Source organism: Megachile rotundata, chromosome 4 (genome assembly GCF_050947335.1).
Source record: "Megachile rotundata isolate GNS110a chromosome 4, iyMegRotu1, whole genome shotgun sequence".
Lineage (NCBI taxonomy): Eukaryota > Metazoa > Arthropoda > Insecta > Hymenoptera > Megachilidae > Megachile > Megachile rotundata.
This window is the reverse complement of record NC_134986.1, coordinates 5,537,410-5,564,086: the sequence shown is the minus strand read 5'-3', so window position 1 is coordinate 5,564,086 and position 26,677 is coordinate 5,537,410. Positions and strand designations below refer to the sequence as shown.

Here is a 26,677-nt window from a genome sequence, read left to right as displayed (position 1 = left end):
TTTAGGGATATGGGATCTAGAGGTATTTGGATATTTAGGGATATGGAGATCTAGGGATGTTGGAACCTATGAATATTGGGATCTAGGGGTATTAGGATATAGAGATATTGGGATCTAATGATATTGGAACCTAGAAATTTTTGAATCTAGAGATACTGAGATCTAGGGATATTAGGATATTTAGGGATATGGGAATCTAGGGATATTAGGATCTATGAATATTTGGATATTTAGGGAAATGGGGATCTAAGGATATTGATATCTAGGGATATATGGGGATCTGGGAATATTGATTAGAATAATGGAACCGGTGAAGATTTGTAAAGATAAAAGTTTAATACAGATAGGATATATAAATTATGCAGATTCTCAAATTTCAAAATTCCTAAATTCGCAAAATACTAAATCCCCAAATTTCTCAAATTCTCGAATTTCAAATCACTTATATTTTACAATTCTCAGATTTTCCAAATTCCTAAATCCACATATTCCGACATCCCCATATATCCCAGATTTGTAAATTCTTGAACATCAACATTTCTAATTAAATATCTAATCGAATTCCTAGAAATCTCTAGCAAAAATGACCGAGTGAAGCTTGTTGCTCGTCGATCGTCATATTATCTTTAGAGAAAGCATATTTGCCGTTGACTGTACCGTCCTGCACTCAAGCCTGATTCACCCTCTCGCAATCGTATTCTACTTTCCCTGTTTCTTGTCGAGGCAAAGGCATTCTATCTCCAGAAAACCTCATCTTTCGACCTTTCTTCTTCTCCTCTTCTTTTTTTATCCTTTTCGTGGCGCTGTTGTGCCCCCGACATTGCCACGTTCCGTTCCGAGGAAGGTCGTAATTGGCCCTTGGTCGGCGACCAAGCCGCAGGGGGATGTCGAAAAGGGTAAAGGGTCGAATCGCGTCTTGGAACGAGAAGGAACTGTGTAAATCGAAGGGTGAGGCCCTGCAATGAATGGAAAGGAATTATGGAAAGTGGGGGATGAGAGACACGGTGAACGAAAGGGGTGGTTAGCAGACGGGAGACAAAGGGTTTGTATCGATGGAAAAACGAACGGAGGGAAATAAAAGTGTGGATAGAGAAAACTGTGGTTAAAGAGTGTGTGTGTACATAGGGGAAAATAGGGCAACGACAAACTGTAATTAGAGAGAGAAGACCGGTGAGGAGGACAAATGGGGGGCGAGTCAAGAAATGGATACGGAAAAAGGAAAAAGAAGATGGCTGTGTTGGCAGACGAGAAAAAAGAAACCCGGAGAAATACGCTCTGACTTCCGAAAGTATTTTACAGTATTGTGGAAACGTAGTAAACACCGGCTATTTGTTATAGTAATATAATAGCGCAAGACCTGTTTGTGGATACTCGGACAACTTTTGTTTACGATGCGGTCTTCAGACATTATTACACACTTATTATGACTATGTAACTTTTAATATTTTGCAGTCTTTCTTATACTAGACATTTTTTTATACTCTCAAATTTAAAATGCATTCATTAATTTTTCTTAATTGAATTTTTAACATTGTATACATGTATTGGTTCCATTATTAGCAATCGAGGCTCTAACAGAATCAATCAATCCATGTATTATTAGTAACTATGATTTTATTGATGATACTGATAATATTGATAATACTGATAACATTGATTACATTGATTGCATTGATAACATTAATGATATTGATAATACTGATAATATTGATAACATTGATGATATTGATAATACTGATAATATTTATAATATTGATAACATTGATAACATTGATGAAATTGATGACATTGATAACATTGATAATATTGATAACATCGATGATATTGATAATACTGATAATATTGATAACATTGATAACATTGATAACATTGATGACATTGATAATATTGATAACCTTGATAATATTGATAATATTGATAATATTGATTACATTGATAATATTGATTATATTAATAATATTGGTAATATTGATAATATTGATTACATCAATATGATCTTATTGTAGGGTAGTTTATTATTCGAGATTTTATACAAATCTAAGTAAATTTTGTAACTCTTTTATATCCTAATACATTAATATTTCACAGAGAAATTAAGAAAATGTGATTAATTTTATTTGCAGTCTTAATTTAGTGAAAAAATAAATGTTGATTAATAAAATTAAGGTTTCGTGTAATCACTATAATTTCCACGAATTATTACTAAATTTAACAAATTTATTCTACATAACTTATTGCCAGTTTGAACGAGCAACTCGCAATTAAATAATTCGTTCACTGATTCGATAATTATCGAACATTACAAATTAATAATATATTTCAACGAATTACAATTTACATATATTTGCCCCATTTTAAATAAAATGAAGGTGTGTCGGTCTTTCTTTGATCTACTGCGCGTTTCATAAAGAAAAAAGAAAGTACGAGCGTCCAAGTAGTTTCGAGCGTTAGTGTAAATTGAAATAGAGAAGCTGGAAAAGTGGGAAAAAACGGGAAAAGCGAAGACAGGGTAGGGAGGGTGAAAGCAGAAGGAAACGGGGCTAACTGTAGAGGGTGAAGAGAGAAATATGGGAGTGGAGAAATTATGTGCGAAAAAAGAGAAAAGCTTGGCGTACCAAGGTAAAAAATGGAGAAAGTACGTGAGCAGCGACGGGAATTAAGAATTAAAGAAAGTCGAAACTTGAGTCTAGGGTAACGAGTTAGAGAAAGGAACGGGGAAACGGTGGCGAAGAAACGTGGGAGGAAAATTGTGTCAGTGGATAGCAAAAAGACATTGTTTAATATGAAAACACGAAGAAGAAAAACGGTTAAGGGGAGGTTAAATATGCAAACAGGGAGGAAAAAGAATGGCGGTGAAGTGGTAACGCGGAGAATAATAGAAATAAAGAATCTAAATTAGGGGATGAATAAAATATACCTTCCGTATTGTTTGACTTCGTTCCATTTTTCTGAAATATGTCTTTAATTCTGCCAATCCCACGCAATCAATGGTAAACTTTCTGGAAACGCGAAATAACACCCTTAGGCGTTGTAAAACATCCCTTGAACGACTTACTGTTCAAATATTTTGTTATTCAAATGCTCTGTTGTATCTGGCTATTTTGTAGAGGTGGAAAATTGTTTATGCAAAATATTTTAGGAATTGTTATTTATGGGTTGAAATGAAAAGTAGTTTTTCGTAAAAATATACTCAAATGTATGAAATGCATTGTTTGCTTGAATTTGGAAATTATATTTGAATTATTTTTGTATTGAAATGTATATTTATTGAATAATTTAATATATTTTATGTGACTTCACAATTATTTTTTGCGTGTAATAAAAAGTAATTTATTTACGTTTTAAAATTTATAAATTTGAAATAAGGTAAAATTTGTGAACGAAAAATTTTCATGTATACTTGATAATTTTTATTTGAAGGCATGATTTAAAAAATAAAAATACAAAATGATTTAAAATTGTATTTCAGTTATAGTCATTGCAGGGGTTGAAAAGTAGTATATTGTTATAATTTGAGATTTTACTGTTTGTTAATAATATTTTGTTCTTTTGCAATTTAATAATCAACTGAAAATGAATAGTTAATCAGTCAAATATTACTAAATAAATTGATTGGATTGTACAATTATTTTTTACTATCTCATTTTGTTTATCCCCTTTCAATCACTCCTAAAATTTATCCACAAAATAATGAAGAATATCAACCATTCTACCATATCTTCTAAAATACTTCCAATAAAAGTCTATCCAAGTCTTCCAGAAGATATTAATAATTTTCCCAAGTAGGAAATAGTTTTGAATGATGATGTATACGACATCCAGCGCGCGTCCAAGGGTTACGTAGCTTGCTTTCACCCCCTTGGGAGATGGTAGTTTTCGTCGTGCTGAAGTTCGGCCAGGGTGAGATATGCAGAAATTAAATATTCATTTGGCCCAGCAACCCTGCTCCTCGCCATCTTCCTTCAACTCTATTCTTGCCAGGTTTGTCACACACCCTCCATCCCTTCTTCTTCACCCCTAGCAGTTCTCTGGAAAATAATGCATTGGCCTGGGGCCAGTTTCGCTGACGGTTCTCGATGCTCACGACCCCTTGCTCTTGTTTCGGAGAAGAGGATGGTGAATTTGCGCAACCCCCCGCACCCTCTTTCATCTTTTTTTCTAATTCTCGCAACTTATACCTGTCTCGTTTACCTCGCCTCTTTCCAGATCGGGTATAAATCTTCAAAATGTACCTGTTGAACCGTTCGATGAAATAATGACTTGTAATTTATGCACTCGAGGGGAGGAATAATTTTAGTGGTTACTTGGATATTTGACTAGTTGGGGCATGAATTTAATTGGCTGTTGTGAAACGTTGGGAAGAATTAATTATTTTTAATGACGTTATAAACTAGAAATACTCGGTAGAATCTAACAACGCTTCGAGTATTATTGCTAGTAAAAGAAAAAACAGAATAAATTTGAAACTATACAAAGTGTCCAAAAAATTAAATATGGTAATGTATCAATAGAAACATGGATGTAATTCCCCAGCTATGGTATTTGTACTCTAACACCTAACACTGTTACGTACCAGCATCCACATTCACCTACCAGCATCATTTTGCAACCCCTTTTGACTCACCCTCTTTACCTTCTTAAACGGAGTCTCGCTCTCTGGATTCGTTTAGTATGTTGCTGCACAAGGTATACGTTCCCTTCTGGCTGTTGATGAAGTGTTTTCTCGTTGCGCGGAATTTCTGTGCTTCCTTTTACCCGAACACATCCTGCGGGATAGTTAGATGGCGGCAGAGGAACACGGAGGATAAAAGGATTTGTTTTGGAGCTTTCAAGCGGACCAGCCGTGGATGGAAGTTGGATGAAATTTGAATATCGTCGTTGTTACCGCACAGTCGTGATAGCGGTTAGGTCGTTGGATACTTTGTACCTTAATCGTTGTATAAATAGTCATTAAACGACCGGCTAAATATTGTCTCGAAGGTATTTCACCGGTACGTGCATACCTTGCGCTGTTATAATTACTTTCGAATAATTGCTGCTATTAACGAGCACTCGTGAATGCTTAACACTTGTTTTGTAGGTTTATACTCTTTCGCGGTTAGCAAACAATTCTCTTCAGATTTTTACGATACTGATTATTTCTGGTATTTTGGGGATTTTATGATTGAGTTGGAATTTATAATTTGGGGATTTGGGGATCTGAGGATCTAGGGATTTGGGAGTTTGGGGATTTGGGAATTTGGAAATTTGGGGATTTGGGATTTTAGGGATTTGGGATATTGGGGATTTGAGGTATTGGGGATTTGGAATATTGGGGATTTGAGGTATTGGGGATTTGGGATATTGGGGATTTGGGAGTTTGGGGATTTGGGATATTAGGGATTTGGGAGTTTGGGGATTTGGGAGTTTGGGGATTTGGGAGTTTGGGGATTTGGAAATTTGGGGATTTGGGATTTTAGGGATTTGGGATATTGGAGATTTGAGGTATCGGGGATTTGGGATATTGGGGATTTGGGATATTGGGGATTTGGGAGTTTGGGGATTTGGGATTTTAGGGATTTGGGAGTTTGGGGATTTGGGAATTTGGGGATTTGGGATTTTAGGGATTTGGGATATTGGGGATTTGGGGTATCGGGGATTTGGGATATTGAGAATTTGGGAGTTTGGGGATTTGGGAGTTTGGGGATTTGGGATTTTGGGGATTTGGGAGTTTGGGAGTTTGGGGATTTGGGATTTTAGAGATTATAGGGATTTGGGATTTGGAATTAAGGGATTTGAGATTATGGGATTTGGAACTATGGGGATTTGGGATTTTAATAATTTTGGATTTTGCGATATTAGACATTTTGAGGTTTTGAGATTTGAGTATTTGGGGATTTGAGGATTTGAGGATTTGAGGATTTGGGGATTTGGGGATTTGTGAGTTTGGGTATTTGAGATTTTGTGAAGTTGAGATTTTGGAGATTTGAAGATTGGGAAATTTAGGGATTTAGAAATATAGGAGTTAGGGATTTTAGGGATTTGAGCTTTTCGAGATTTAGAATTTTAGGAATTTGGAATTTGGAAAATTTAGAATTTTGGTGCTTTAAGATTTTGAGTAGTTGGGATTTTGGGAATTTGGAACCTAGGAAATTTGATGATTTAGAGATTTGGGATTTGGGGAGCTGGAATTTTAGAGATTTGGGAGTTTGGTGATACAGGGATTTAGGGATTTGAAATTTTCTGAATTTAGGATTTGGGGATTTGAGATTTTGGAGTTTTAAAATTTTGTAAATTTAGAATTTGGAAATTTGAAATTTTAAGAATTTCGGAACGTATGTGTTTAAGGATTTAGAAATCTAGAATTCCGGAGACTAAGGTATTTGATAGCCTAAAAGTTTGAAGATCTAGGAACTTGTCAGTATACGGATTTGGGTATCTAGGAATTTGAGGGTCTAGCAGTATGAAAGTGAAGGCATTAGTGACTTCCGAAATTGCGGTATTTAAAAATTCGAGAATTTGAATATTTGAGAGTTTGAAAATTTCAGAACTTCAAAACTTGAAAATTAAAAAATTTTAAATTACATTGGAACTACCAACTTGTCAAAATGAGTGGTTTCAAGTTTCATGTTTTATATTACCAAATTTTGTTGTCGTGATTTTGTCAAAGTGTCTGTCATATGTTGTTGGGACAACGGATAGTTGAACATGTTGGTTCATTTGTCAGTACTTATTTATTTTTTCACTTCATTTTCAATTTAGAAGTAGTTTAACACTGATAGTTCTAATTATTAAGGATTATAAAATTTGAAATTTGTGAAATTTTAAAATACATAATTTGTAAGATTTATAAATTTCTGAATTTCTATATTTACAGAGTTATAAATACAAAAATATAGTACTCAGAAACGACTATTTTTAAAATGCCGACAAAATACCTGACAAATAAAAACATTGTATATCTGCAATAACGCGTGTTAGAAAGTGGTAACTTCTAATCCAACTGCATATAATTTCGTGTGGTTATTTTCAGAGCACCGTGTAGATAATTTCTCTGGCGAGGGTAACATAATCGTGTCACGTTAAACGCGATACGATGAAATCTAAGCCATGCTGTATCCAACGTCGGTCTCGTTTTCCGGAACGCGTGTTCAGCTTTAATGTTTTCCGTAAGAGAGATTTAGAATCGGTGTGGCGTTCTCGTTTCGTAGAATTTAATCGCTTTAAAAGCAGATTTCTCAGAGACCCTGTAAGATGGGGCGGCTTATAAATTGCAGAAATAATAGTTGCTGGTGTACCAGGATGAAAGCGACAAATTGTTTTCATTCGTACGTTCAACAAGAAACGCGCACAAAGAAATAGTTGCTTTGATCGTTCTGCATTCCTCAAAGTGTACACCTATAGCCGTATGATATTTCATGTCGCGAAGAATCGGATAAAGATAAAAGAACTGTCGTTCGATAACAAATATCGTGCGACCGTGTTTCTCCTGCGATTTCCATCGAATATTAAACGTATGCAAGAAACTTTTATCTCGGGGTAGGATCACGTGCACGCGAAGTCTCAAAATAGAGTGCTTTTAAATTAAACTGAATGCAAATAATAGTGATAAGGTAGAAATAGAGATTTAGAAAGAGTAGGCAGGGTGAGACGGTAACCAAAGAAGACTACAAAGCACCGGGTACGAGCAAAGAGGATACAAGGATTATAGAGATATTCGAGAAACGGAAGATGGTATAACTCCAAGGGGATATGTCCCAAATTATTCCTTAGATACCGACGACTTTTATAACGCTATAAGGATTAAAAATATATATTAAGTAGGTGCACTCCGCCAGTGTCTTCGAATTCACCACCCTCCAGGGAATTCATAAAGCAGGAATTAGAATCGCTAAGTAGCTTTAGTGTGTAGTCTGTAATTAGCAGGAACTTCGAATCACGACGTTTTATCCGAAAATTGTAATTTATTAGCGAGTGACAAATACTTTTGTGAAGGACACGTCGGGTGTGGTTGAGCTTACTTTTCACTCGGTGATTATGTGCTCTGATTTATGAACCAGTTAGTTTCATATAAATGTTAATATGCTAACTTCGAGTTCTCTCGTTCATACGAAACCACAGTTTACTTTGCATTTTGTTGCCCGCATAATTACTTATTTGCCTCGAACGAGTACTACTGGCTTGCTATTTTACCACTGGCTTTCAAGAAGACCTTATTTTGTCCTGAATGCAGTGTATAACAAATATCCAAATTATTTTCCGCATATCGAATTTTATAATAACTAATTTCTCCATCATTGTACCGACCTTCTTCAGCAATTTCTGCAATAAAGCACAGATTTGAACATTGAATCGTTTATATTTTATTATACACAATATTTTTATGGAGTATAACACTTTGTGTTATATTGTGTAAATTGATTACACGTTGCAAAGGATTTTTTATGTAAATTTTCTAATGTTGTTTTATTTATTAATCGTTATCAGTCTTCTATTAAAAATAAACGTAATTTTCTATGAAAAATGCACTACAATGTGACTAAAGTAATAATTGCGAACGTTAATGTGATTGGTTACAGTAACCTACGTAGTATTTATCATTATAATTGGTAAATGGTAGAGAAGGGAATATTTTCATCTAATAATGGAGAGAAATTTTATGTTAATATTCGTCGAGCGTGATATTAGTTAGTGTAATTGCACATGGCAACTCAACTAATGATTCTTCACAGGATGTTCGAATAATACAATTTCATAATCAACAACGTGGAATTTTGAATGTATCTATAATAGAACCCGTAATGCAATTACAGAGCACTCCGAATTTAATTATAATAAACCAACAAACTCATAAACCAAAATTGCAATTAATAAAAGATTAATGAAAGCCTTATACAATTTATGTAATTCAATGCACAAAAAATTTAATATATCTTTACATTAATAATAGTAAAAAATGTATACATTTCTCAAGTTACATGCAGGCTTTATATTTCATGCTGTTACTATAACACTTTTTAAGTTATGTCTTGTATTTAGTCTGATTTATTCGTTTAAAAATCTGTTTATCTCTGTTTAAATCTTTTTAATAATCTTGTCTATTTAAATTTGTTTATTTAATAATATGAGTATGAATTTCCAACATACTTTTAAAATCTGAAGAGAATTTTTAAGGTGAAAAGCAAGAATAGCTGCAACAAAAACGCGGGAAATTTAAATCATAAATTCTTCGACACTGCACTGTTCACTGCCGGAAAAAATATATTAAAAATGAATGATCCTTAATCATTTAATAATCGATCCTTAATCGTTTAATGATTGTTAATTAAAAATGAACGAATACTTACTGATATTAAATATAACATAGTGAATTATAATAAATACACTACTACCCATAAATTAGTTTTATTTCTTATCCATGAAAATGACAGATATGGAAATAAATTTTCAATGCCAAACTATGAAATACTCGGTGAAAAAACAACAAAAGAAGCTTGAAACGTCGAGAATAAACAGATTTGTTTGATCGTTTCCGGTTAGGAGGAGCATAAAATTTGAATATCGTCATCTCTGCCGTTTGTTTCTTACGATACTTTTTTCTTTATCGTCTGATCCTGTCACGGTAGAATACGCGTCCCTGTACTAGAAACTGATGACGTGTTCTTTCCGTTTTGTTTCAGATGCCAGCATCCTGCAGAATAAACACAGAGAGCCGAACCGAGGCAACAGGGATGAAAGGATTTCTTCGAGTGTGTCGAGAAAGGGTAAGACGAGCTCAGAATGTTCTTGCCGTGCTTTCAAATAGTCTTTTACAACGTTTTATCGCATTTACGGAGGATTGTTCCCGTTATGCTGAATTGAAAACTACGTAATATTATAAACGTTTCTTTGAACGTTCATTATCATCATTTTTAAACATATTTTGCACAATTATATTCGTAAATTAAATCAAAATTACATAAACAACTTTTACGCTTCAAAACAGTAAACGAATATGTTTAGGAATAAACAATGAAAAGAATTATTATTATTATTAGAGCAAGGCTACTTATTCATTTATAACTTTTGAAATAATCAAACATCAATTTTTTATGTATATTAATTATAACCTACATGTATTTTACGCACTAGTCATTTAATTTTTTTGAAGTAACATTACTAATGCTATTTTCATGAAAAATGATTTTGTCTAAAATACCGTTTCTCTAAGTATTTGATGAGATGCATTATGCAGCAATTAAAGCGTTAAATCAAAGCATCTTTAGTAGTCGATCTAATTTAAGCGATAAACGAAGACGTGATTGGTCGATCTAATTAACTTAATTAACGTTACAGAAGGTTCAAATTTTTGTCGAAAATAATGTTCCGTCGTCGAAGTGGCTCTTAATTAATTTCCACGATTGTTTGGTGGATAATTGTATTTTCCTCGACCGGGTTTAATTAACGAGGGTACCTCTTGCAGCCTCGCGAAGATCAGCCGAAAGAAACAGGCGAACGCTTCTTCGAAACTCGCCTTCTTCGCTAATCAACGGCGACCATTGCATTTTCTCGTTGAAAGTATTGGGTCAGCAACGAACCAATTAACGAATAGCAATTTATTAGAACGCTACTTTCCTTCGATCAATCGGGCATTCGCCGTCTTTTATGTCTTTCGAATAGAATTTATCCTTTTCATTAAATATACGAATTTTTGTAGTTGAACTTTGGTTCATGATGCTTTTACGCGTTGAGTATTATTTCGCATTTTAGAATAGTTTATTAATAGGATTTTAGTTATTTGAATGGATAGATATTCGAATTTCGAATTTTTGAGTAATTGAATATAGCAGAGTTTTGAATTTTTGATTATTCAAATATTGGATTTTTGAATCTTTAAGTACTCAAATGTTAAAGTTGTGAATTTTCCAGTTTTCAAATTATAGTTCAAATTTCCGAATATTCAAATATTCAATTTTCAAGTTTTCGAATACTCAAACATTCAAATTTCAGGTTTTTGAATACTCAAACATACAAATTTCAGGTTTTCGAATTCTCAAATGTTGAAATTTCTTGTTTTGAATACTCAAATATTCAAATTTCTTGTTTTCGAATACTCAAATATTCAAATTTCAAGTTTCCGAATACTCAAATGTTGCAATTTCTTGTTTTGAGTACTCAAATATTCAAATTTCTTGTTTTCGAGTACTCAAATGTTGAAATTTCTTGTTTTCGAATTCTCAAATATTCAAATTTCTTGTTTTCGAATACTCAAATATTCAAATTTCAAATTTTCGAATACACAAACATTTAGATATCAAATTTTTGAATACTAAACACAAGTATTTACATTTTATAATTACTAATTTTAGAATACTTGAATTCCCAAAACTCGAGTATTTTAAATACTCAAATACTAGAACTTCGAATTTTCGTATACTTAAAAGTACAAATTTCAGATTTCTGAATACTCAAATACACTAATTTTAAATGTTTAATTGTCCAAGTATTCAAATTTCAAATAATCGAATATTTAAATACAAAAATTTGAAATTTTTGAATGCTCAGTAACTATTATTTGGAATCATCGAATATTCAAATTACAATTCTAAATTTTCAAATACTAGGATAGTATAGTATCAAATTTCTGAATACTTAAATATACAAATTTCAAATTTCCAGCTATCCAAATATTCAAATACATAAATTTCAAATTTTCAATTATCCAACTATTTAAATATATAAATTACAAATTTTCAGTTTGAATATTTAGAATGTTTGAATATTTTTTGAGTACCTAATTCAAGAACTCACATTTTCAAGTTAGTAATCTCGAATACTCATATTCCTGAGTTATTATTCTCCATTACTCAGATACCTCCAGTCTTCAAATACTCAAACAAAATTTTCAATAACCCCTTAATATTTAACCTAAAAATCTAAAAATGTCATAAAATGTAACCTAAAGACTATGGTAATCTAAATACCATAACCAAAATACCAAACCTAAATACCAAAACTTCTTACAAATGAACCCATTGAAACTACCTGAAAAAAATAATACAAAATCAAATATTTCTATCAAATAACCTCTCTATAGTATACTTTAAATACCTGTTAACTTCCAGTTTAAAACAAAATATAAAAACCTCCGAGTTCCCTTTCTCTATATCGCCGTTTTCCCCATAGTCACATTCCCCACGGTCCCCGAAATCTGTCGAAACATAAATCACAAAGTGTGCTTCAGTATTCCATCGCTGACTATATGAAATTAGGCGTTAAGGTTGAAAACACAGTGGACAGGTCGTCGCATCGTTGAATGATCTCGAATCGCGTGTTTCGCAGCATATCGTTTCGAGACCTGGAGTTGAACGCGTGCCAATTTGCGGTTTATGCTGCATGTCAGCCGCTAGTTTCGCCTTTACAAGGCAAATGAACCGTGCCGATTGGTCCGCAATATTACCGGTCATATTTACTAATAATCCGACGAGGAAAAAAAATATCCCGACCCCGATACGGCTACGAGTTAATTAACACCGTGTAATTGACTTAACGGTCGCATAAGTGCGAAGGAGAGAGGCGGCATTTTTCGGTGACCGTTCAGAGAGCATGCATGTTCGAGCATTAACATAAATCGATACGTGCTGGCTGATATCGAGCCCGAATCAAATTTTTGCCCGGCAATTTTCCGCCAGCCATAGAGGCTAATAATTCCTGTCGGAGTTACGTTATTATACTGGGACCGGGAGAAAAAGGAAAAAAGGAACAGTACCGACCGTTCGTATACTGTAATACCTTATAAATCGTCGTACGTTATTGTCGATTTCGACGCGATTAACAATACCGGCCGGATGGAAAATCGAAGCCCGATTTTATCGACGTCGAATTAAATTAATTAGCTGGCGGCGACACGGGGCTGCGGTCGAAAAACGAAGAATAGAAAGGGCGGGATTTATGGAGCGAATCTCCACGGAGAAATTGATCTTCCTAAAGTTTATTTGTTCGTGAAAATGGAATTGGGTCAGAAAGAATGGCGTGAAACGACGGGATTTGATTGCGGTGAATAAGTAGGATTAGATCGTAAAGAAAATCAATGATTAGTTACGAAAAAATAGTACGACTCACGAAAAATAGTGAGAATCAGGTCACAAGGAATGGGAGAGTCACAAAGAATGACAAGATTGGATCGCAGGAAAAAGTGAAGATTAAGTCACCATGTAAAACGAGCATGGGAAGAAATAGTGGACAACAAGATTCAATCGCAAGCAAACAGAAAAAAGATAAGACGAGCTATAATATGACAGGGGAAAACTGGGATTAAGGTACAGGGAATAGCGAGATTACTTTGTAGGAAGTGTCAAGAAATGTCGGTGTCAAATTACGAGAAATAGTGGGCAAGAATTTATCGCGAAGAATAACAAGGATTACGTTCATCACAAAAAGTAGGAAGAGTCCGTCAAGAAGTATAAGGATTATATGACAAGGAATAGCAAGGTCATATTACCAGAAATATAAAAAATATCAGTGTAACTAAAAGTAACAAGAGATCACAGAAAGCGTGAAAAATTAATTCACAAAAACTGACAAAATTTGATTTCATGAAATGTCGAAATAATATCACAAGAAATGACACAATTCGATTGCAAGGAACGTCAAAATAATGTCACAAGAAATGACAAACTTGAGTTTCAAGGAATGTCAAAATGATATCACAAGAAACGATAAAATTTGATTACGAGAAACGTCAAAATAATATCCCAATAAATAACAAAATTCGATTTCAAGTACTCTTTGAGCAGTGCTCCAAAAAATGGCAAAATTCCATTACAGAAACCATTAAAATAATATCCCAAAAAATAGCAAACCCTGATTTCAAGTACCCTTTAAATAATATTCCAAAAAAATGGCAAAATTCGACTCCAAAAACCAGTAAAATAATATCCGAAAAAATAGCAACTCTAATTTCAAATACCCTCTAAATAATATCCCCAAAAAAATGGCAAAATTCGACTCCAAAAACCAGTAAAATAATATCTGAAAAAAATAGCAAACTATAATTTCAAATACCCTCTAAATAATATTCCAAAAATTGACAAAATTCGATTCCAAAAACCATTAAAATAAAAATACAAAAAATATCAATATTCGATTCCAAGTACTCTCTAAATAATATTCCAAAAAAATGGCAAAATTCGACTCCAAAAACCAGTAAAATAATATCCGAAAAAATAGCAAACTCTAATTTCAAGTACCCTCTAAATAATATTCCAAAAGTTGGCAAAATTCGATTCCAAAAATCATCAAAATAATGTCGCAAACAATAGCAAAATCCGATTCCAAAAATCATCAAAAGTAGCAAAATTCGAATCCAAAAGTCATCAAAATAATATCGCAAAAAATAGCAAAATCCGATTTCAAGTACCCTCTGAATAATATCTAAAAAAATGTAAAAATTTCTTCCCAAAAAACATCAAAATACCCCAAAAATCAAGATATTACGAAAGATGAAGAATGAATATCAAGACGAAGAAAGAAATTATACAGAACAATAAACAACTACAATCACAAATTCCCAAATCAAAGTGTTAAGCGTCGAATCAAAATGGCTGGCAACGAATAGAATGGGATTGATAAAAGGATAAAACGAGTCGCGACGATATTTGGCGCGTTTGAAAATGTTTGGAATACCTCGAAATGGTGGTTGCTAGCATTCTCGATGTTTCTCGACTGCGCGTTTCACATAGTCGTTCGAGTTTCGACTTGAACCCGAGCCAATCTGCGGTGCATAACTACGTATTAACCTCTGGCTTCGTTTTCACGAAGAAACGAACCGTGTCAGCCCGGTGAAGATTACGTATTAATTTCGGTAATGCCGTTCTCTGTAACGGCATGGTGGTTTAATGTATTTAAATATCAGTAACGAACGTTAATGATATTCTTATGCTCCTTGTTAGAGCTTCTGGGGAGTCCAATAAAACACATTTGATTAACCCTTTGCACTTCTATGTCAAGGGTGACTCGGCATTTCTCTTGGATCTTATAAATAATTCAGATAAATGTATTGGTTATATTTTCATTTATTTACTATTTATAATAAAGGAAAAATGTGTTTGTCATATACCCCTGTTGCAATACATTTAATTCCCTTTCTTGATCTATTTTGTGAATGAAGGAGTAGGTAGAAGAAATTAAGGGTTAATTGTAATGAAAGAGAGTTTAACTTAAAAATTAAATACTGCATGGCGTCTCGTTGAGAGAAGAAACCGGACGTCGCAGAGGGCGCGAAATACAAACTTATTAATTGCGTGTATGGTTGAGAACGAAATTTCTTCCCGGACTGTACGTAACGCTCGTGTTTTCTAAAAAAAGAAAGGGTTCCGGTTGATCGTGTTACTCGTTTTATTAACGCCTTTTTTCCCCGCTGAAATTTACGCGGTTCGTGGAACTGAATACATCGATCGGATAATTAGTCGATTATTTGCAGGGTCACGCGTACCTGTCACACGCGACGGAAATTTCCGCCGATATATTTAATCTTTGCTCATTAAGATTCAGCGAGCTCTTTGATTTTCGTACATCGATATGTTCGTGTTTGCCGAACGATTCGCAGCGATTCCATCTTTGCCGATGGTGGACGAAACGCCGGGGCTGTTTTACCGTGGTGAACGTTATAACGAGATGAAAATAAAATGAGTTACGTCGCGAATTAAAGTGGTTCGGATAATGAATGTATTGTTCGTAATAACGTATGCGATATAATAACATGTGCATATTAGGTGGGAAGCAAATGAAACGATACTGCGTGTAATAAGAAGGAAATAATGAACGTTATTTTTGTGATAATGTGTAAAAGAATATGAACGGATATTGCCGTAATGTTTTCGTGTTTATTACTGCTCGGTATTCGCTGCTCATAGCATTATTCAGTATTCGTTGCTCATTTTAATATTACTCTTTATTCATTGCTCATTACTCACAGTATTATTCACTGTTCATTGATGCTGATTGTTCACTGTTCATTCACTTCTTGTCACGTTGCTGTTGATTGCTTGTTACTTGTTACTCATTACTACTTAATACTCATTTACTGTTACTTACTGTCCACTATTGATTACTTGCTGTCTATTGTTAATTACTCAGTACTCGTTATTAATTACTTGTTGCTCGTTTTTAAATACTCAGTACTCATTATTAATTATTCGCTACTCATTTTTAATTACTCACTACTCGTTATTAATTATTTGCTGCTCGTTTTTAATTACTCGCTATCCATTATTAATTATTCGCTGCTCATATTAATTACCCACTACTCGTTATTAATTATTCACTGCACATTATTAATTACTCACTACTCGTTATTAGTTACTGATTTCCTCATTACTTGTTTACTGCTCTGTACTCGGTACTTATTACTTACTACTCATTATTACGTATCTACTATTCACTGCTTATTACTCGTTACTCATGATTACTCATTGAATAGCATTCACTATTCAATGCTTACTACTAATCGCAAATTATATTCAATTTGCAACTGACTACTTATTGTTACTACTTTCAGTTCGCTACTATTATTACAAATAGTTAACTACTATTTATTGCTTGTTACAGATTACTCATTTCTAGTAAGTAGTAAATGTTGTTTGTTCGTTACTCATTGTTAATTAGTAACTACTTACTATTGATGACTTGTTACTCATTGTTCGTTACTCACTACTAATTAGTAATTATTCACTACTCATAATTTATTGTCCATTGTTTGTTACTCATGGTTAGTTACTCATCATTCACAACATGCTTACTATTCATATCCACTCACTATTCATTAATAATTCGTAGCTACTGACAACTATTCATTGTCCAATACTTGTTTATTTATTACTTAATACTTCTTAGTTATTAGTTACTGCTATTCACTGCTTATTATTCATTACTTGTTACTCATTATTCACTACTCGTTACTCACTATTAATTATCCATTACAAAACACTAACTACTCACTATTCATTGCGTATTATACATAACTTGGCCCTCTCCATTCGCTACTTACTACTCGTTACTCGTTACTCACTACTCATTGCTCATTAATATTGAATAATGACACATTCAATGCAACTTTGTACTTAACATTTAATCTTGTCTACTCATTATTCTGTTCATAGCTACTCATTATTCATATGTGACTCGTGATATTACTCAAAATTCACTAGATACTACTTGCTGCTTGCTGTTTATTGCAGGTGACTACTCGTTATTTGCTACTCATATTCTTCTATCCTCCTGATAATTTCGTATTCTGAATCCATGAAAAATGATTTTGAATTGTCATTCGGTTTGTAACATAAATCCTTGCAAAATCATTTATGTACAAGGAAAGAAAAATTGCGCTACGTATAACAGTTAGCATGGATTGAACTTGTAACGCTTTTAGACGGGACAACGTTATTTTTCACGAATGCAAATATTTTGGTGCGCGTTTCATTCCGGTTGGCGGTCGCTCCGTGAAGCGTTTAGAAAAAGCTCGAGCAGAGTGTTCACAGTTACAGAATTTATCGTCCACCTCGGGGAGTTGACACTTTTCAAGTTGATACAGATGAAAAACCCGAAACGGAGGAGAACAGAATACGAAGACAGTTAAATTTGAAACGACAGTTAATGCAAATATTTAATTCATACGCCGTTGTCGATTATTCCGACACTCAATTGCGCATAAAATTGAACCGAGCGCTGCCACTAATTGGTCAGGGGTTAATAATTATCATCGAGGAAGCTAATTAATTTATGAATGTAATAATAAATTGTACGGTTACGAAACTATTGATTCCCGTTGACAGTTCTCTTTAAATCGTATCAAGAAACGCCGACATTCATGGAAATTTATATTCACCACATTGGAGTTAAATGCTATTGTAATATATCTGATATTAATATTTAAACATTTTAATAACGTCGGCGACGTCCGCCGATTTTAAATTTATTCGACGATTTAATCAATGCCGTGATAATTGTACGAATGGTTCGCGTTCATTTATTTAATGTTTAATATCGTACAACGAACAGGGTTGAGTTTCGCTCGCGTTGCGATATGGTGATACTCAAACTGGTGTTATAGTAATAATATTTTAAAGTACAATATTTTTTATGTATCTCTATATTTAAATATATCGTTTTTAATTTTTTTCGTAGTAAATCAAGTTTCAATATTTTCTCTCGTTAATTTAAATATTATTTTCGAAGCAACCTTATACACATTTGCGGCATATGTAATAGGTAGTATGTATATGTAATAATTTTATACAGTTTAATATATCTTCCTCTAGTTTATTTGTTTTTATTTAATTTTATTGCGCATTTTTATTACCCGTTTATCGACTGCACATTTTAATATTTGAGGACACAATTGTTAACCTTTGTTTATAATTTTTTGGTCTTAAACATACTTTTACATCTCAGCAGATTTGTTCATGGAAAAATTATAATATTACAAATTAGTAAATTTGCAACGTATGAGACGTAAAACACTTATGAAGAAGAAGAAATAGCAGAAAATGCTTTAAATAATCCTTTTAATTATGAAATTTTTTTGTTCATTAATATTTGACGAAATAGAATATTATAGTATATTATTCTTAACAGCATGAATGGAAGGGTTAATACATTTTCTGTATTCGTTACAGAATATCAAGCTTAATAATCATAATGTGGGTCATTGTGATAACACCCTTGAATTAATTACCATATCAATGAAATCCTCGCATGAATTATCATATCTTATAATAGGTTTGAGTTAGTTGATGGTTGAATTGAGTAACTTCAATTATGTGTTATATAAATATTTCTGTTTATTATGGTTTTATTATATAAAATCACATTATTATTAGTATAGTCTTATATAGATTTATACATATTAATGCAGTATTGCTGTAATATCATATAGTTATTTATTATTATAATATTACTACAATATCGTCAAGTTTTCTATTATTATAATATTAGTGTAGCATTTACTACTATTATAATATTAATTTCATATCATATACTTTTACGTCATTATCATATTACTGTATCATTTAGATTTATATTATTATCATGCTACTATTCTATCACATATCATTTAAGTATTATAATATCAATATATTGTTAACTTCAAGAATTAATTAGCTGTAAAAATTCACTACTAATCTTCTAATTTATACAACAGTCTTTCTAATACCCCAATCATTGCTAAAGTAAATATAGTTATAGATATTATCTCATCTTCAAAAATAAAATATGCAAATTTCATCTTATGGCTTTATTGTATGCTACAGTATATTATTATAATTACAGAACCATAAAAACAGGCAACGAAGTATTAACAACCGCAGTAATTCATTGAAGTCAATGTAAACGATTAATTAATCTCCCATCTTTTTCCCGTCCCAACAAATTATACCTCCCTCTTTTCATCCGTGCATTATTACTTCATCGACAGCGTGCAACAATCAATAAAAAAGATACCCGGTTAATAAAAGTGAAACAAATGAAGGTATCAAAGCATTATTACCCCTTTGAACGGATTGATCCGAATTAAAATTTGTTTCGTTCGATGCGCCGTTCATTGTACTCCTCCTTGCTTGGAAACGGGACAAATTAATTATCGATTGGCCGGATTGGATCGTCGCTGCATTTACGGTATATCTTCCATCGAATCGGCGAATTCGATTGCTTGGGGCCGGCTTCGAAACAAAAAGATATCTCGTTAACGTAACGAAATAATTATCGCGAATGTCTCGACGTTATTTTCGCCGATATTTATTTGGTGGACTGCAGCTTCTTGCTGTTCGGTGCACGTGTTCAATTTGCAGTGGCGAAACAAAAAAAATAAGAGGAACACAGAGAGAAACGTTAAGAGAGAGAGAAAAAAATTGCATACGCCGAGTGCTTTCAGCCACGAAACTTCCTATTTTCCCCGGGGGAACGATAATTGACTCTGACGCGAGGAATTGCATCGGCAATACGGTATTGATTGACAGAGTAATGATATTCTTGTGTCGTCGAAAAATTAGTTTCGCCCCGGCGAAATTTCATCCTCGCGAAATGGGAGCAACCGTTACCGGTTTTATTAGCAACTGACCGTTTCCGGAGGAAAAATCGAGGTCCGCATTTTTCGCCTATCGTGTTACAGACAAAAAGTTACTGCCACTTGGATTATGCAGTTCCGTTGTCAGTTATACTTTGGATCGTATTATTCTACTGCCGCGTCGTTATTTACGACCGCGCTCAAATTTTTGGCGAAATTCAATTTTGCTCGTCAATCAAAATTGTACAGTCGGGAACAAATATGGCTGTTCTGGTGGCGAGAAAGGGATTTACTCGTTGATTTATGTGGACTTTTGTAGCATTGAATATTTTGGGTGAGATAGGGGATGTACAGGAATTTTGGTGTTTTTGTTTTAGGGAGTTGGGGATTTGGAGAGGAGATATTTGGGGATTTGGGGATTTGGGAATTTAGGGATTTGGGAATTTGGGGATTTGGAGATTTGGGGATTTGGGGATTTAGGGATTTGGGGATTAAGAGATTTGGGGACTGGAAATGTAGGGATTTGATAGTAATGAGATTTGGAGATTTGGGGATTTAGGGATTTAGGGATTTGGAGATTTGGAGATTTGGAGATTTGGGGATTTGGGAATATGGGGACTTGGGGGTTTAGGGATTAAGAGTTTTGGGGATTGAAAATGTAGAGATTTGGTAGTAATGGGATTTGGAGATTTGGGGACCTGGGGATTTGAGGATTTGGGAATTTGGGGATTTGGAGATTTGGGGATTTGGGGATTTAGGGATTAAGAGTTTTGGGGATTGAAAATGTAGAAATTTGATAGTAATGGGATTTGGGGACCTGGGGATTTGAGGATTTGGGAATTTGGGGATTTGGGGATTTGGGGATTTAGGGATTTGGAGATTTGGAGATTTGAGGATTTGAGGATATGTTGATTTGGGATATAGGAGTTTAAGAATTTGTGGAACCTGAGAATTTGTGGAATTTGAGAATTTGTGGAATTTGAGAATTTGTGGAATTTGAGAATTTGTGGAATTTGAGAATTTGTGGAATTTGTGGAATTTGAGAATTTGTGGAATTTGAGAATTTGTGGAATTTGAGAATTTGTGGAATTTGAGAATTTGTGGAATTTGAAAATTTGTGGAATTTGAGAATTTGAGAATTTGAGAATTTGAGAATTAGGAAATTTGATGATTTGGAAATTTAAGAATTTGTGGAATTTGAGAATTTGAGAATTTGAGAATTTGAGAATTTGAGAATTAGGAAATTTGATGATTTGGAAATTTAAGAATTTGAGAATTTGTGAATTTGAGAATTTGAGAATTTGAGAATTTGAGAATTTGAGAATTTGAGAATTTAGGAATTTAGGAATTTAAGCATTTGAGAATTTGGAAGTTCGATATTTTAAAAATTTGAAAATTTGCAATAAAAAAACAGAATCAGCTATTTCACAGTACGAATATTAATGAAAGCTTTGTGCATCTATTTCCATGAAACTCCGAGCTCCAAATTGACATGCCATATGTGTTATTTCGCGATACTCTTCTGTCACAAGATATTCCATTTCATCGGCAGTAATTTGATAGCTAGTTGAATTCTTTCGGAACAGCCATCGATATCCAATCAATTGATAGAAAGAATAATTGACGAGGTTCTTGATTCCATTATATAATCTCGACGAGTGATTGAAGATAAATTTGGAAGCACATCTGTCGCTGTTAAGTTTATTTTAGAATATTCAGTAGATTTTAAATCGTACCGAGAACGACGGTGATTTCATGAACATCTTGATGGACGTTAATTGATCTTGACGTCGATTGTTAACTGCTAATTGACCAATCGTTACATGAAATGGCTCTTACTTACCCGAAGATGGTCGTGTTTTTGATGTTCCTATCGTCTCTATCGTTTCTGTCGTATCTTTTCTGAATTCAAAGACGAAATCTGATTTCTCAAGGGAAAATATTACAATGGAATGTAAAGAAGACTTCTAATCATTATTTTTTTTTGTTAGATATTTCTAAGTATTTATACTTAAGAACTTAAGGATGGGGATATTTGGAGATTTAGACTCTTATCTGATGCTCTCAAATTTAATAATTTCGCAATTTTTCCTTTCTCCAAATTCTCAAATTCTCATCGTGCCTTACAATCTAATATTCCAGATCCCTAAATTTCTGTATTTCCAAATTTCGAAAGTCTAAATTTTCCAAATTTCTCAATTTTCAGATTGCCAAATACACAAATTTCTTAATTTCTATCTAATGTCCAAAAATCCCTATATTTGATAAATTCCTACCAAATCCCCAGATTTCCATACCCCTATATCCCCAAATTTCTCAGCTTCAGAATTTTCAAAGTGCCAAAGTCTTTAAGTTTCCATATTCTTAAATCCCTAAATCCATAGATTCCAAAAATTTCTACATCATTAAATCCCTAGATTTCCTCATTTCTATATCCCCAAATTCCTCAGACTCCAAATTTCTAAAATTCCAAATCTCTAAGGTTCTATATTCTTAAATCCCTAAATTCCTAGATTCCAAATATTTCTACACCGACAAATCCCTAGATTTCCATATCTCTACACCCCCAAATTCCACAATCTCCAAATTTGTAAAATCCTAAATCTCTAAGTTTCCATATGCTTAAATCCCTAAATCTCTAGTTTCCAAAAATTTCTACACCGTCAAATCCCTAGATTTCCATATCTTTACGCCCCCAAATTCCACAATCTCCAAATTTCTAAAATCCCAAATCTCTAAGGTTCCATATTCTTAAATCCCTAAATCCCCAGATTCCAAAAATTTCTACACCGTCAAATCCCTAGATTTCCATATCTCTACACCCCCAAATTCCACAATCTCCAAATTTGTAAAATCCTAAATCTCTCTAAGGTTCCATATTCTTAAATCCCTAAATTCCTAGTTTCCACCAATTTCTACATCGTCAAATCCCTAGATTTCCATATCTCTACACCCCCAAATTCCACAATCTCCAAATTTCTAAAATCCCAAATCTCTAAGGTTCCATATCCTTAAATCCCTAAATCTCTAGTTTCCACCAATTTCTACACCGTCAAATCCCTAGATTTCCATATTCTGCATCCCCCAAACCCCAAAACCCTTACATCTGAAATCCTCAAGATTCTGATCTATTCCCAAGTCCTCAGATTCTCAAAAATCCCTAAGACTCAACAAGCCAAAGATTTCATCCTACCTCGTCGCTATATTTTCCCTAAGTGCACCAGATTTCCTTTCGAACGTACTTGTCCGATGTTCAGTGGCGAGCATAACTTCGATAACGATGCGGAATTTCCTTCGAGTTTCAGATCCTCTGTCAGTCGTATCGATTCCGGCAATCATTAAAAACCAATTTCCGTTTTGCCCCTTGGACTTCTGGTTTCGGAACGTGTCCGTTTACCGCTGAGAGCAAACTCAGCTGTAACTCGAAACTCCTCTAGGAAATTCTAGATTCTGTTATCGGAATCTTCGAACTCTGCAACAATTGTTGACAAATAAATGTCGAAGATAATAAATTGTTGACCAGCGAAATTCAGGAATCTTGTTGTAAGATTTTACTGCTTCAACATTTTGTTATTCATTTTGATTATTAGCGGTTCAGATAAGGGCTCATTTTATAATCATGTCTGTTTCGTATCTTCTTATACTTTTCATGTAAAAGATTCTTTAACTTACCTGTCATTGTACCTTCAGGCTATTCTTGCTTGAGTATCCATTTTTATCGCGCGTCGTTATCTAAAATTAAAAATCTTCATCTTGTTTCCTTTCTTACAATCGTTCTTTGCTTTCAATTTCTTTGCTTCGAAGATAAACATTCGAGTAAAAATTGATCAATATTTTCAAGATTTTAAGAAATTTTTTAACCATTTTTATTTGAAGCACCTTGTCAGATACATAATCCCGGGCAAATTAATTTTTAGTTTCTGTTATAAATCTTTGAATGTTGAAAGAATTTGTTTGAAACGTTCCTCAGAGCTGAGACGTAAATGTTTGCCATAACTCTGTAAATTTTTGACAAAACATCTCGAGAAAATTCAGAACGTTACTTCAAACATTGCTGAATAAAAGCAATAAACATCAGATATATCAGCCTTTAGGGTTTCGTTAAAAAAATTCGCTAAGTCTGCGTTGAAAGTGTACACTCAAAACTCTTCCAAGAGTAAATCCAAACATTTATTCATAACTCTATAAATTTTTATTAAAATTGCTCACAAAAATTCATATGTCTACTCCAGACATATCTGAATATAAATACAAAACGTGGGGTACATTAGACCTAGAGGTCTTGTTAAAAAAAAATTCATGAAACCCTGGAAACTAAAAGATGGACGAGGGTCGAGGGACGAAAAATATAAATGAGCGTTCAAACGAGGATAAACGTTGAAGTTTGTGAAGTAAGGGTGGGTTAAGAGGGCCGAAATAAAATAACAGATTGATCAAAGTTTGGAAGGCACACGGTCCACGTAATCATTTTATCAGCCATTGTTCGTCGTTCGTTCCTTTAACCCAACATCGGGCGAACGTTGTTCTTCCCCCCGTTTGAATACACGACCCAAGGAAAATATTCCGTCGCCGTAGCCGCGGGGATCAGGCATTACCCGAATGTCTCGAGCAGTCTCCGTCTGCTCAAATACTCAAATATGTAATAAGAACCGTGATATTCGCGAATGGAAATTGCCGTGTGGCAAAAGCGAAGGAAGGTCCTAGCTGTGTTCCAACGGTCGGCAGACGGGAACGTGTCGTGTTCGAGTTTAAATAGAACTTTCCGTGGTATAACGAACGAGGCGTTCGTCAAATATTTATACCGAATACGTTGCCTGTTATTGGAGAACTTCCGAAAACCTGTCTGGCACACGAGTTGGCCGCTGCTTACCCTCAGACGTTATTCCTTCACTCGTCGATAGTCGTCTGGTCTGGTCAGAAAAGGGTGTAAGCAAAACTTTCAATCTCTCGAAAGTGAATCAAATGTTAAAATACTTTGTAGCAGCCCTTTTGGTGGGTGGTAGATTACATTTTTCATTCGGCATAATCGAATAATTGTAATGTTGAATGCAAAATGATCGTGTTTGATCATATTTTTAGATGTGAAACGTCTATAGCAATTTCGCGACATAAATGTATCATAAAATTCCGCTTGTGTTATATCAATTTCAAGATTAACATTTGCCGAAAATATCTATATAAATGCATTGTTGATATTCTGTATGTTAGAGGAATTATTAACTAGAGAATGGGACAGTAAGAGTATGCATATTAAACAGCTGATGTTGAAATGTGAAAAGTCTGTCAAGATTTCTTGACAGAAAAGTATTGTCAAATGCTTCATGCAATATATCAAATTAAAGCTTAAAGAGTATACAAAACGCCCATGTAAGTGCACCTTCATCATTTTTAATATTAGCGTAATTATAACTTGGAGAACAAAGAATGAGATTGTAATACATTAAATTGCTGATTTTGAAACATGAAAAGTCTGTCAAGATTTCTTGACAGAAAAGTATCGTCAGATGCTTCATGCAATATATCAAATTAAAGCTTAAAGAGTATACAAAACGCCTATGTAAATGCACCTTCATCATTTTTAATATTAGCGTAATTATAACTTGGAGAATAAAAAAGGACCTTGTTGTGTATTAAACTGCTGATTTCAAAATATGAAAAGTCTGTTGAGATTTCATGACAGAAAAGTATCGCCAAATATATGTTATTATATATCTAATTAAAGCTCAAATATTGACCTAAATAACTGTATAAATGCATTAGCGAAGTTATCAATCGAAGAACAAAAGCCTAATGTGGTTATGTATTGAACATCTGATTTTGAATTGTGTACAGTCTGACGAGATTTCATGACAGAAAAGTATCACCAAATGGCACTTATGTTGTATGAATTTACAGCTTAGAGTATGTTAAAAACGAGGGTGTAAAGGCAACAGTAATATTCTTAATATTACCAAAATCAAATATTAAAGAAAGAAATGTATTAAGATAATTGCAGACCAAATAGCTAATTTTGAAACGAAAGAAGAGCAACGTAATTTCATGACATAAAAGTGCGACCAAATAGCACTTGTGGTACATCAATTTAAATTTTAAAGTATACTCAAAATGACTGTGCAAACGTCCCGTAAAAATTTTTAGTATTACTAAATTTAAAAATTAAAGAAGACTATTACATTGTTGCATATCAAAGCTGATTTTGGATCGATAGATATAATTGACAGAAAAATCAAATGGCATGCTATGTTAGTTTAAAGCTTAAATTGTACTAAAAACGATTATATAAATACGCCATACCATTAATATTGTTGAATTCCGGGTTGTGGAATTAAAACCAGCACTTTAGAACTTATAAGTTTATTTGACAAACGGCAAGAACCGCACGCTGGTACTGACTACAGAAATCTGACGAAGAGTTTTTCGTTACAAGTATATATAAGGGTAAGAGTAAGTAATCGGTGGTCAACGGATGGTCAAGGTACAAGGAACAGGATGAGTAACAAGGTACAGATGAACTGGAACTATGACTAAAATGTGTTTACGTTAGGATAACTTGTTGATGATGAGTTAGTCATACAACAATATTATCAAAGTCAACAGTTAATTACGATAAACTTAGGTCGTCATACATCCAACAAATTTTGATCACATAAATGAACATCC

At 33.6% G+C, this 26,677-nt stretch overlaps 2 protein-coding genes across 18 annotated transcripts in view; one reads left to right on the top strand and one right to left on the bottom strand.

The window, feature by feature from the left end:
- Window positions 1–26,677, top strand: part of LOC100875595 (uncharacterized) — a 412,310-nt gene that overhangs the window by 299,223 nt on the left and 86,410 nt on the right. For 6 of the 7 annotated variants that reach the window (XM_076531348.1, XM_012281880.2, XM_012281879.2 and 3 more), the window contains one exon: window positions 9,660–9,743. The exons of the other annotated variant lie outside the window; for it this stretch is intronic. In XM_076531348.1, coding sequence (XP_076387463.1) covers window positions 9,660–9,743 — 84 coding nt within the window. The remainder of the gene's footprint in view (window positions 1–9,659; window positions 9,744–26,677) is intronic. 7 annotated transcript variants of the gene reach the window in all.
- LOC143264394 (uncharacterized) lies at window positions 3,319–26,466 on the bottom strand. 11 transcript variants are annotated; one of them, XM_076531356.1, is made up of 6 exons: window positions 26,312–26,466; window positions 24,668–24,922; window positions 23,690–23,749; window positions 23,211–23,489; window positions 4,574–4,766; window positions 3,319–4,232 (listed from the first exon to the last, which is right to left on the bottom strand). In XM_076531356.1, the coding sequence occupies exons 5-6, from the start codon at window positions 4,600–4,602 to the stop codon at window positions 3,917–3,919; spliced, it is 345 nt and encodes a 114-aa protein (XP_076387471.1). In that variant the 5' UTR covers window positions 4,603–4,766; window positions 23,211–23,489; window positions 23,690–23,749; window positions 24,668–24,922; window positions 26,312–26,466; the 3' UTR covers window positions 3,319–3,916. The 11 variants fall into 11 exon arrangements, 6 of the variants coding, with proteins under 6 accessions (XP_076387471.1, XP_076387470.1, XP_076387472.1 ...); XM_076531355.1 differs by having other exon boundaries at window positions 24,668–24,927; window positions 26,312–26,463; XM_076531357.1 differs by having other exon boundaries at window positions 24,820–24,927; window positions 26,312–26,444.